Source organism: Crocodylus porosus, unplaced genomic scaffold (assembly GCF_001723895.1).
Source record: "Crocodylus porosus isolate Cpor-Errol unplaced genomic scaffold, CroPor_comp1, whole genome shotgun sequence".
Lineage (NCBI taxonomy): Eukaryota > Metazoa > Chordata > Crocodylia > Crocodylidae > Crocodylus > Crocodylus porosus.
In genome coordinates, this window is record NW_017728943.1 from 74684494 (window position 1) to 74697327 (window position 12834).

Genomic DNA, 12834 nt, shown 5'->3' on the forward strand with positions numbered 1-12834 from the left:
AACCAACACTTATACATTTAGAGGCAAATTAGAAATATAAAAATGGCAAATGTAGGAAAAAAGGACCTGTTCTGATGGAAGTGGTACAAACCAATAAAAAGGGACAAGCTTGCTTTAAAAACAGATATATACGTAAGTTCTGCACAGCACAGACTATAAAGACTTAATATTTATAATGCAGGTACTACATATGATCCAACCTTAGTTTCATATTCATTAAAAATGTTAGCTTGCAGCAAAAAAGAAATTCTTCCAGAAATGGGGGATAGCTCTCCAGAGGGGAGAAGAAAAGTGCATTATATTTTGAAAAGTGCTTCTTGCATGTTTTTACTGTCTTTTCACAAAAGCCTACAATGAAAAGTGCTTTACTACAAACCTGAAACATGGTATACTGGCGATTTTTAGTTCCACAGCACTGTAGCAGTAAATTCTTCCATTTAACTTCTTTTGCCATCAACTCATACACCCTTTCAAAGAGTAGAATTTTTCTGAATGATAAAATACTAAACTGCTTCACAGACAATTTGAGGAAAAAAGTAATTTCTTTTTTTCCTGCTTATTGCTACCAGCTGGTGCAGCAATGGACAAAATGTCTAGTAAACAGACTAATGTCACTTGTTAGTAAACTCCTTTCACAAAAAAGCAGTGCATAAAGCATTATCAAGCTCATTAGTAGTTGGAAAAAAGTCACATGCTCTCTAAAGCTTTGTAATTCATCAAGCATCAGATATGCCTTTATCTTTAAATATTATTCAAATATGGCATCTCAGACCTAAGACAGTTTTCCAATATATTCCCAAAGCAAGGACGGTGTCAAATGCATGAAATGAAACATTAATTCCACTCCTTGGTGTGACTAGTTAGAGCCCAAGGATATTGGCATGAATTGCAAAAATGCAGGTTTAACTCTGAAGATTAAAAAAAAAAAAAAAGCAGCCAGCGGTCCATGCAGACAGGTTTGGGGTTCTTTGAGTGCTTTAATCCCTTTATTCCACTGCATCAGCACTTGGCTCACTCATTGTATGCATTTAGGGTCAGCAAATATCATCCACAAGTTTTGCCCCGTTAATCCCACGATATGTTACTCTACTAGGTCGAACTAAGACTCCATGGTTTGGCTTGCAAGTGAAATACCGCTTCTCACCCACAGATCCATCATTCTTCCCCTTGGCACTTCTGAGTTCAAGTCCAAGCCATATCCCTGGTGCAAAGTCAGTAGGACCAATGTACCTAATAGTGCCCATCTCATTAGAGCTGGTTAGAAGGACCTGAGAACCCTCGTGTAGCTTCACCGGTCCCTCAGTGTTAGCTGTAGTGGTGTTACTCCAACTGCGCCGAAGCACGGAGCTCTTAGATCTAGTTAGGGAGAGAAAAACAGGCTTCTGACAAAGTGCACATAGGGAGTTCTCTCGTTTGATGCATCTTCCCGACTGACAAGATTAAAAGACAAGCTCAAATGCCTTTTAAAGACCAGATTGCTTTCAGATCCCACCTCAGCTGTAGTAAGATATGCAAGAAGTTAATTTACAGATAAAGTAAACATTTGAAAATCAGTTCTGCTTTAACTTGATGTTAATACCTACACTTGCTTTCAAATAACTGATATCACACAGCATTATAAACTTGTACAGTGGCAAATACCTTGAACATGACAATTCAGTGTCCCTATAAACTGAGCTAACAAGCAGTTGTTTGTTTTCAGGCCTACACCTGGCAGATCAATAGCTTTCATTCAGAATCTGGGCAGCAAGATAAAAATCTATAACTAGTATTTATATACAAAATGTTAATGAAATCAATCATTTTGTTCTATCCAGTTACATATTTTAAAAAAATGAGATGCCTTCAAACCATACTCTATTAATCTACAATAAAAAATAAAGAACTAGAAGACTGCCTCAGGGAAGGGGAGTAGATATAGTAGAATTAGCACATGTTAAGAAAAATAACTCCCCTTCCCCCAATTTGATACACAGCTTAAGTCAGCATTTCTCAACCCATAGGTTGCGATCCAAAAAAGTGGGTCACAAGAATATATGAAAGGGTCGTGAACAAACTTTAAAAACGGAAAAAAGGGAAAACAGTGGATTTTCCCTTGTAGGCTGGCAGCATTCCAGCCTGCAAGGGGCTGCTTGCCCCCTACCTCACATGGTGGGGAGGCAACAGATTGGGACTGCCCCTGATGTTTACAAATGGATCCTGGTACGAAAACAGTTGAGAACCACTGGTTTAAGTTATAGTTTGTCATAGGAGCTGGGATATTTCAGAACTAAAACTTTGCTCCCCTTCTGTTTTGGTGTCATGAGTTCTGAGAAAGAGCTCATGAGTGGTTTAGCTCTTCTAGAGAGAGTTCTCTAATCAGTCATTCACCATCAGAAATCAGTGAGGACTGTTTGTTAGCCTTCCTCATCCTGTTGGCTTAGTTTATGTGTAACTTCAGAGGAATCTTTACTCATCACACATATACATCAACAGAATAAAATTCTGACCTTAATTCTCCCAGTCATCGTGAACTTCAGCTGCCCAGCTTTTGCAGCTAATACGCATTTAAAACACATACTCACCTGACAAAGGAGTGCCTTCTGTTCATTTCCTTTTGAGAAGATGCAGAAGTTGTACTCAAACTTCGTTTAAAACCTACATGGGACAATGAATAAATAAGGTAATTAAGCTGATTAAAATATTTTTGACAAGAGTATACAATTTGCATTTACTAGGCTTTTATACTGTTACCATCTCATTTACTAGATTCCTTCCCCTCGCTCCTACAAACTGCTGTTCATCAAAAGGAGGATATATTTTTCAAGAAAAAGTGTATTAGAACCAGATTTTCAAGAAGCAGAGGGAAGAGGAGATTAAGTCAATTTAAAAATGAAGTTTTAAACACCTCTTCTCTAAAATTTCTGTTCAGGAAAAAATGATTTCTCAAAAAAAGTCTGAATAGCTCTGAGAAAATATGAGTTGGAGTAGGAGCAGTTCCATATCAGATTTCTACACCAATCTTGCCATTGTTTCTCCAACTCCTGATCTGTTGTCCTTGTCTGTAAGCTGCTTTGGCAAAACCCTTATTTTCAGTTCGTAGTAAGACTATTATGTTAGCACCAGAGGTCCAGGCCTCACTATGGTAAGCACTGAACAAATAGGTAGCAGGCACAGACCCTGCCCCAAAAAGCTTATAATGTAAATAGACAAGACAAAGGAGGGATAGAAGAGAAAGACAGGTGAAGTAAATCAGCCAAAGTCACGCAGGTGAGTGAGTGGCCCTAGTGTGTCTCCCAAGTCCCAGAACAGTATATCCATTGGACTACACTGCTTTCTATACTTACAAATGGTAGATATACCTTTAGACCATTAAGAGCCTTCTAAAACCAGACATTTGGTTAATAGAAGCAAGGAACATAAGAAACATTAGAGGAAGAAATTAAATTTTTCAAATTTTCAGTTTTAGTCGGTTGTGAATTTCTAGGTTTAATATTATTCTTAAACACTGGAGTCTGCAAGTAGGAGGAGAGGAACAGTGGAAAAACCCCTAGTCATACCTGGTTCATTCTCCCTTTCAGCATCCACTCTCTGCCACTGTGACACAGGGCAAGATGGACCTATAGTCTCACCCAGTAAGTGGCAGTTCTTATGGGAATCCATAGTGTTAAAAACATTCTGGCCTGCTGTGGTCTTTCTGAGTTCTTCGCAATAAAGAATTTTTGTTTTTGTTTTTTGTAGTGAACAAAAAAAAAAGTGCAAACAACTAACAGCTAGCACTTTCTCAGGGGTGCCTGAATATAGAACGGTGCCTCAAATCTGTGGAGGCATGCCTAAAAAGGCTGAGAACCACTAAGCTATATAAACAGAGTTTCTTACCTGGGAAAGACTGATTCATTTTACCTGAGGAAGTTTCTGTGAGGGAGTCTAGGGAACCTGTTAATCTGAAATGAGACTGTGTGTTAAATCTCTTCCAAACTGAACTATAACTTTAATAAATATATTGCTGAATTATTTTGGAAAGACATCAGTGTCAAGGTTTACTGAAAAAGTGCTGTTGATTACTGCAGATCTGGGTTTCTTCCCATCCCGCAAGTTAAATTTTGATTCCAAACAGATGGATTTTAATTGCGCACAGGTCTGTTAAAGCAGAGTAAGATTCCCACAGCAGTCAATTCTCTCAGCTTGCATACACTAATTTCATCAATTACTAATATAAAATGCTACCTGTATATACCCAATAATATGGAAGTTACACTAAGCTCTATGATCACAGAAACACTACTAAGGTTTAAGTCTTAATGGAAGTGCAAGATGAAAGTCAATCACACAGTAAGAGAAAGTGCTGCATGTATATTTAAGGTTACAAATATAGTGCTGGTTCCTCCGTGTTGCAGCCTTATAGACAGAAGGAAGTGGGAAAATATTTATCTTCCATTCCGTGATGCACAGTACTGTGGAATTTCACTGTGCTAAAAGAGTGAGATGAGGGAGAAGTGGAGAAGAGAACTGTAACTTGATACATACAAAGCAATCTTCCACTCACCAAAACTAGGCAAGTGAAGAGACAGAGCTGTTTCTGATATTCCTCCATAAGTCCAAATATTAGTGGCTCTAAATCAACAACATGGCTCCTAGCTCTGGCTCCTATATGTAGATTGGCTAGGAGAATTCTACAGATTACATGAAGTTACGTGGTGTCCAATGCAGAGTCCTTTCACTAGAACTTTACATCCAATATCAAGTCTGTCCCTACTAATGAGTAATCACAAACACCTACTATATTAGCTGTGGTCCTAAAGCCAACTGCTGGACTGAAACAAACATTTGAAAAGTGTGCGAGTTTGCTGTAAGAGCCGCATGGGTATGCTTCCCATTTACACTGCATTAGTACTGAAACGTTTCTGTCAATAAATTGGTCTAACCACACCTAGCCTTCACCAGCAGGAAGAGTACGTGCTTATTAGGCCTGTGCAAAGCAGCCAGTATTCGCTTCGGATTCGGATGGTTTGGGGGACAGTGATTTGATTTGGTGATTCGAATCACTTTCCCGAATCAATTCGGCCAAATCTGATTCAGAGATTCAATCACCACCAAACCAGCTGAATCAAACAAGCCCCATCCCCCACCCGCTCTCCCAGCCCCATTTAAAAACAAAAAAAACCCACCACCACACTCACCGGCTACTGAGAGACTGGTAGTAGAGGGTGTGGCAGGCCAGTAGGGGGTGCTCCTGCATTGAGCCACCCACCTCCCTGCGCCCGACCACCTTCCAGGCTCCAAGTGCCTCCCTAGGGGTGCCTCGCGTCCAGCTGACCCCCTTTCCTGGAGCACACTCGCTAGCCTGGGGGTAGTGTAAGCTGCCACCACCCCAAGAAGGGACTGTCTCGGCCCTGTGTCCTCGGGGAAACACAGGCCTAATAGTCCTACGGGTACGCAACCCAGTACAGGTACTTGGGGCACCTCCCCAAATCAGGGGGACAAAAAGGAAAGTCTCCCTTAGTCCGCAGACCTAAGGGGCCTCTTAGGCATAATTTAGACCCACCCCTCAATAAGTCTCCTACACTGGTCACAAAGGAGAACTTTATTCATTACAGAGGTAAGGTGAAAACAGGGTACAAGATACAGCAATATCTTAGAAATCCCATAGAGCAAACAGTCTGGCTGAGGTAGCCTTTTGATCACACATCTGAGTTACTGCCAGCTAGATATCTAACCAGATCTCGAGTAGCTTACTCACAAGCATCATCCAGAGGCTGTTGGAGATTCCCTCTGGAGGCAGGCCATTCCCAGCTCATGAGTTATGGGGGAGAGAGCCAGTTTCAGATGGTCAAGCTCCTCTCTAAGTCTGAGTCCCCCGCATGGCTGCTGCCCCCTCCTCCTGGGCAGTCTTAACTTATATAGCCCCCGTGACCTCATTCACCTGGTCCAATGGAGGCCAGCACCTGTTGGCTGTTGGCCAACCAATTTGAAATACATCACTACCTGCCAGGCAGACTCTAGCCCACCAGGTAGATGCCCCTCACCCAGGTAGCTGATACCAATCACGTAGGCACAGGGAGCAGGTTTCCCCCCTCTCCCAGGAACATAGCCAGCTCAGGTTACCTGAAGAGATAGAGTAAAGGTGCGTCTCCTCAGCTGGGCCCATCCTAATTAAATTGTCCCAAAGCAGAGATTTTGGGGAGAAACAAAGGTGGCTTCCTGCCACAGGGGGCAAACCCCACTGCCCCACATTGCGTGGGGAGCTCTACCAGGAGCCCCCAGAAGTCCTGACGGCCACTGCAGCAGCCAGTGAGTGTGGGGCATTTTTTGGATTTTTTTAAGGAGCCAGGATGCTGGGGCTGGGCAGCCATTGACAGGGTTGGGAGAGTGGGCAGGGGATGCGGGGGCGCTCTCCTCCAAACATCCTTCCCACCCTCTACTTACCAGCACGGAGACTGAGTCCAGCTCCTTGCAGTGGCGAGCAGGGGCTGCCCAAATCTTTTCCAAATAGATTTGGACCTTTTTATTGGTCTCACGATTCAATTAAGATTCGGAGATTTGACTGCTGAATCTCTTCCAAATCAAATCAGCACCCAAAACTTCATATAGCCCTAATACTTATATAGAACTCTATCCTCTCCTCATTTTCTTACCACATTTCTCTCCACTGGGAAAATGTTTGTTTGCATGTCAAAATGACATCATTACTTGCCTCTGCACACGAGATGGTGGTGCAAATATGCCGTATCTAGGGAGGCAGCTAAAGTACTGCACCCCTCCAACTGAACCATCATTCTTGCCATGAGGTTTGTCCAGTTCAATACCACACCAAAACCCTAAAGAAGATGAAATATGAGTATTTTTAAAGAACAATTTTAAAAGGTCAACTGTGAAGGCAGTAACATTTTTGTATATAATAGTTAAAGCATGGTATTTATTGTTGCATATTCACCTAATTTATAAATAAGAGGATTTTCACCAAACCAAGAAATAAGATTTTCCTTTTTCTGGACGGGATCTCTTTGATTTGAGTCAATAATCAAATACAGAAGAAGCAATTCCTAGATAATTTCAAGATATGAATGCTTTGTTTACAGATCAAAATAATCCCAAAGATGCTGTTGATCTTTTTAAATATCTAAACCTATTTTTAAAAGGAGTTAATTTTAAATAAAATGTAAAAGACCCAAAAGTTTCAAAGATTGTTTTTGGGCAAATGCGATGCTGCTAGAAATTGAAGTTTTCTGATGACAAAACAGTTAGGAATGAGTTACTGGCAGTTCAAGTTTCTTCAGCTCTCCAACCACATACCTTAAACCTGATCTCAAATGATTTCCACTAAAATTCAAGTGTGAGCTAATACTCATTCAAGTCTCTCTCCCCATCTAAAATATATAGTTGTTCATACTAATGTCAAGCCTAATTTTTTCATGTGGACACAAACATATGAAGAACTAGGACTGCCCAACAACCCATTTCATACGGATCACTGAACAGCCATCAAATGTTAATAAGTTTGAACACTAGCAACCTGTGATAAATGTGAGCTAATTATGTGAAGGTGATAAGTTCCATATCCCATTATCAGTCCTTATGCTATCCATCCCCAAAGACTCGAAATTAAATTCAGGTCACTTGGAGCTTAGGCTATGGATTTAAGGGCAATACTAATCAGCTGAAGAAACAAGGACCATAACTTTTAAGTTAAAACACCTAAATATATTTTTAAAAGTTTCTTTTTGCCCATTCTTACAACACGACCAAAATCAATAGGCCTATTTGTTATGCAAGGAATGGCGGGCCAAAAGCAATAGGAAAAGGGATTTTTGCCAGACTATCAGGAAGATATGTTCCTGTCATTTTTGCCTATATTATGGTGGGGGGGTTTTAAATGGCTACCTTCCCGACATGAAAATTCAGAACAGTGGTTCCCCCTACCATTCCCCAAACACACAGTGCTAAATTACTGCAAGCATAAAGATTAGTGATTATTCCAGAGTAGAATTTCACCCTCTCTTTTTTTTTTTTTTGCAGTAAAAGAGGCAGTTTTATTCTCAAAGTTAAGAGACACAATTTCTCTTCTAAAAAATTAATATATTAAAAGAGCCCTTTGATAAAGATCATTTAGCTAACTCTAAAAGGACTTTTTTATCATTTGCTACAGTACAGAAAGAAACTCCTTTCATTTTCTCCCTTAAAGTTAGCAGAAAATATAAAAAGATTCAAGATAAAAATACAAGATGGGGGGAAGAAACCAGTTTAGTATTTAGCAGAAAAAGTTAAAGTGTGAGCTAATACTCATTTGTGTGTCTCAGCATATGTAAACACCAAATACAAGCTGCAAACGGGAACATACCCATTTGAGGACAAGAAACATTTCAGCTGTTTCCATTAGACTGTAATATAGATTACACAGAATTTACAGATTAGATTATATTAACATCCTAATCTAATATTACTTAAAATGTACTTGTTTCAATGAGGAATACAACTTCTGCCTTTTGATGCTGCATTTTGACATTTTACCTTCAACCTTTTTTTAAATATCGATGCCACCAAGTGTCAAGACAGAGTACTGTTACTTGAATTGTCAATCAAGCAGGTTTCCATTTAAACCAGTCGTGGTGAAAAAATACCAGACACCTTAGCTATGGGCAGTCTCAACTTCATGATTCTGTTCTAGGCAGAGGTCTGGAATATGAAGGAACTCAAAAATTACAGGAGTGTCAAAGCAATTTAGTTGGAAAGGACGCATGGTCAAGTTATAGTTTCTGTCATTTCAGAACAATCCACTTCCATTTCAAGACGCCTAGCTATTTCTCACAATTGGGGTAATTTCCGGCAAGTCAATTCTCTAGATATCTGCACTTTCTTATTGGGAACAATAATACAAAAGTGGTCCCAGGAGATAAATGAACTTAGACTAACAATCTTTTTCATCATTTACCAGCCACCAAGGCATTTCTAAAAAGAGAAGAGCATAAATATATTGTGGTAGAGCTTCCATGTTGCAAGATATCAGCATGGTCAAAGAGCTGCATATAAAAGCCCAGAGAAGAAAAGGAGTGTGTAATTGCACGCACACTCCCCCCTCCCCCATTGAGCTCACAATATTAAAAACTATGAGAATTTCAATAACCAAATATTTCAGTATTAAAATATTTCTTCCAATTCATCTACCTAAATGGTTAAGGGGAAATCACACATTATATATTAAATACCCACGTTCTCCATGCAGCTGCAATTTCAAGAAATATTCTAACATAACAGGACAGAGAGAGAGAGATTTGTAATGTTTTTTTTAAAGTCAGAAGTCCAGACACCCACACTGTTCATATTAATCTAATTCTACAATATATTTGATAAACTTATAAGATACCTGGTGCAAACTTTGTTGTCCCATAGAATCTAACAGTGCCAGTTCTCTGTCCAACTACCAGCACTCTGTCTCCAAGCTGAATTTCTCCTTCATCAAAAGGGTTTTTTCTTGTGGCTGGAGAAGGGTTATTCAATCCTATTTAAAAAACAGGGAAATGAGCTGAAATTAGCATACCAGCAATTGTGAAAACAAAGGAGGGTTTAGCAACACGTCAGCCAACGCAAAGGAATAGTCTCTGACCAACCTGTACTTTATACTAAACCAAAACCCATACAAAATACTCCTTTGCTTCAGTGGGAGTTGTTTGACTAAGGAACACTGGACTTAAAGCTCTTAGTTTATATTTGGAAGTTGAAGGCACAGTCTGAAGTACAGTTCAACTCTCAAAGTTAGACATTAAAAATTATAACATCTTGCTCAGTTATTTTAATAACTGTAACACACACAACCTAAACTTTAGGGATAATTACTTGACAAGTGCCTCCCTCCTTCACAACTTGGGACCATAGTTTAACTTAAAGAACAGGCAGATATGTTCCCTATGAACATCTGACCTATCAGATAACTGACCTGCCCCCACATCCCCAGCCTGTGAAGATATCCCTTATAACTAAACATAGCAGACAGTACCAGTACTGGTTTTAGATGAGATGGAAGTTACTTTAGTCGCTGCCTTCTTATTACTGTTGGTTGAACTCCTTTTTGGGAGATGATTATGTTTAGTCTCTAAAGAAGTAGAAGAAGAAGAGCTACTGGAGCCAGAAAAAGCTGAAAGTAGCAGTAAATGGAAAAAGTTATCCAGAAATAATAATCAGGGAAGGACTAACTAACAAGAAAGAAAAGACAAGTATGAAACAGAAGAACCTCATTTATTCACCAAATCAGTAAGGGAGCAAAACAAGAAACAAAATAGATATATCCAGTGTGAGCTTTTACTCATTTGTTTTGGCAATGGTAGGCTTGTGTTAGCTATTTATAATGCTTCACGACATACCGGTAAATAGTTCAGAGCATATTTGTTAAAATAATGAAGGCTTATAATACAAGACCTCATCACCTCACTCTCGGCATCCAGTATATTAAATCTTTGATGAGAAGTAGGGAAAGTGACATTTCTGTGGGTGAGTTATGAAGTGTGTGGATTAGTGCCTACTGTATGCTGTTAGATACTGTATTAATATTAAAATCCTTACTATAAAACAAGAATGGGAGATAAATCATTTTTAGTTCCATTTGCAAACCTTGACGTTGAAGCTGTCCAATCAGATTTATTTCTAGCATCTCTCTTTTCTTTTATAGTTCTCTTCTTTTCAGCTATTTCTTTTCTATTCTGCCCAAACATCAAGTGTGTAACAAGATACTTAGCATCTGTGTCTCAGTTTCCCTACCTAGGAGGTTGGAGATAATTCTCTTAACTGGCTTTAACAGAAATGTTGCAAGGCTAAACATGTTGATGTCTACAAAGCACTGTGGTCCCCACAGGGATACTCCCAAGAAGAAAACACGATCAACGTTAACAACCAAATCTTCAAAGTAGTAAGAAAAGTCAAGAACTGTGACCTGCAGCTACCACAAACTAGAGCGCAGGCTTATGGACTGGAGTACTTACAGCAGTGAATCTCAACCAGGGTGCCTTGAGAGTCTTTCAAGGGTGCCACAGGGTGCCACTTAGCAGTTAGGTATGCAAACACAGATAGACCCAGAGGCTGTGTCCAGACGAGCATGGATGTGCAATGTGTGGCACCGCAGACCCATCTATGGTTCTAAACGCTGCACATGCAGGAGTTCCCTGCACTGCCGCCTTGCAATGTGTGTGTGGGGGGTGACCCTGGAAGATCCTGGGGTCAAAAATATCCATGCCAAAATAAAGTGGGGCAGTGCACACCGCCCAAAACCAGAGCCTGCCTGGCTGGAGCCATACTCTGGCTGCCAGCCATGCTCCCAGCTACAGGAGCACCCAGGACCCCAGGTAAGGCTGCTGGGGCCAGCACAATTGCTGGCCCCAGCCTCCCCTACCCCATCCAAAGTAATCTGTTGCTTGCCAGAGGGCATGTGGCATGGGTGTTCCCCAGGGACAAGTAACAACAGCACAAGGTGTCCTGCTGCTACTTTTCCCTGGGAAACAAATGTCCGTGCTCACCTGGATGCAGCCAGAGATTTCAAATAGGAATCCATAGTGTTAAACAGTCTGACCTGTTGTGGTCTTTAGTAAAATACTAGAGCCATTCTTGTATTGTAAAGTCAATAATACATTAAAATAAGAGCTGGCATTTTCCGAGGAGTGCCTTGAATCTAAAAAAAATTGAGAGCCACTGAGAAAGAAAGTACAAGAGCTTAAATGTTCCAAAATCAATTGGCTTCTGCTGTCTCTCAATAAGCAAAAGTAACCCCTGAAAGAGACAGAAAAATGAAGACCAAATACAGGACATTACAAGACCAAATTTCCTATCAAAGCACCCACAACCAGCCAAAGGCAAATAGGGCAAAAAGGGTCCTTCCCAAGCTCCAAGATGGCATTTTTGGAGACAGAGCTTAAGGTTTAGATCAGTGGCGCTCAACCTTCTGGGCCCACAGACTATATGGATGGCATGGGGCTGGTTCATAGACTGGATTCCATGGGCAAGATTGGTCTGTGGGCTGGATCCAGGGTGGGGTCAGTCCATAGGTGCAATCCAGGGTGCCGATTCTGCCCTGAGCACTGGATCTGGCCACCGAGTGATCCTACATGCCAGCCCAGCCAAGGCCAACCCAGACTGCTGGATCCACATATGAAACTACCCTGTACACTAGCACAATCTGGTACATGGGGCAGTACCATCTAGCCTGCAGGCTTGGAAATTTGGAGGGGGGCGGGGAAGGTAGTTGGTGTGGTGGAAGTAAACAGTGGCAGAGTTAATTGCCACAGCATTGGGAGCAATTAACACTGCTTAATGCTGCCTTGCTGTCAAATTTCTAGACCCATGGAGAGCCCCATAGACTGGATTTGGCTTGTGGGCCAGAGGTTGAGCATCTCTGGCTCAAAGGGATGGTCTTCATTGTTATTCACATATGTGCCATACCAGGGATGGCCAACCTGTGGGACATATGCCACAAGTAGCGCACACAGCCTCCGTGCATGGCAAAGAACAAACTGAGGAGAGGACAAGAATCATGGTGGCATATAGGGCAGAAAGCAGAGTAGTAGCAGGCAGGGCACATAGAGCAGGAAGCAGAAAACAGAGCAGATCAGGCAGGGACCTCACGGCAGGGAGCAGAAAGCACAGCAAAAAACTGGGAAGGGGATTGAAGTAGCACTCAGGATGGGTACAGGGCTAACTTGTGGCATGCCTGCCAAGGTTGGCCCACACTGTGCTATACCATGCTGCTCTGGCAATAACCCCAATACCCATATTATTCTTGCTCTAAGTGAAACAGTGTAAAGGGTTGGTGGACACCAGAATGCAAGGATATCCATGTGCACTATTTTTATGGAACATCTGTGCACCTCTTAAAAG

At 41.1% G+C, this 12834-nt stretch overlaps 1 protein-coding gene across 1 annotated transcript in view; it reads right to left on the reverse strand.

Moving 5' to 3' along the window:
* Positions 1 to 6: 6 nt before the first annotated feature.
* CLIP4 (CAP-Gly domain containing linker protein family member 4) overlaps positions 7 to 12834 on the reverse strand; it is a 52647-nt gene continuing 39819 nt past the window's right edge. The window contains exons 12-17 of the mRNA XM_019548586.1: positions 9971 to 10150; positions 9341 to 9475; positions 6674 to 6797; positions 3859 to 3923; positions 2565 to 2637; positions 7 to 1356 (exon numbers count right to left, since the gene is read on the reverse strand). Of these exons, the coding sequence (XP_019404131.1) occupies positions 1035 to 1356; positions 2565 to 2637; positions 3859 to 3923; positions 6674 to 6797; positions 9341 to 9475; positions 9971 to 10150 (899 nt within the window). The 3' untranslated portion in view covers positions 7 to 1034. The remainder of the gene's footprint in view (positions 1357 to 2564; positions 2638 to 3858; positions 3924 to 6673; positions 6798 to 9340; positions 9476 to 9970; positions 10151 to 12834) is intronic.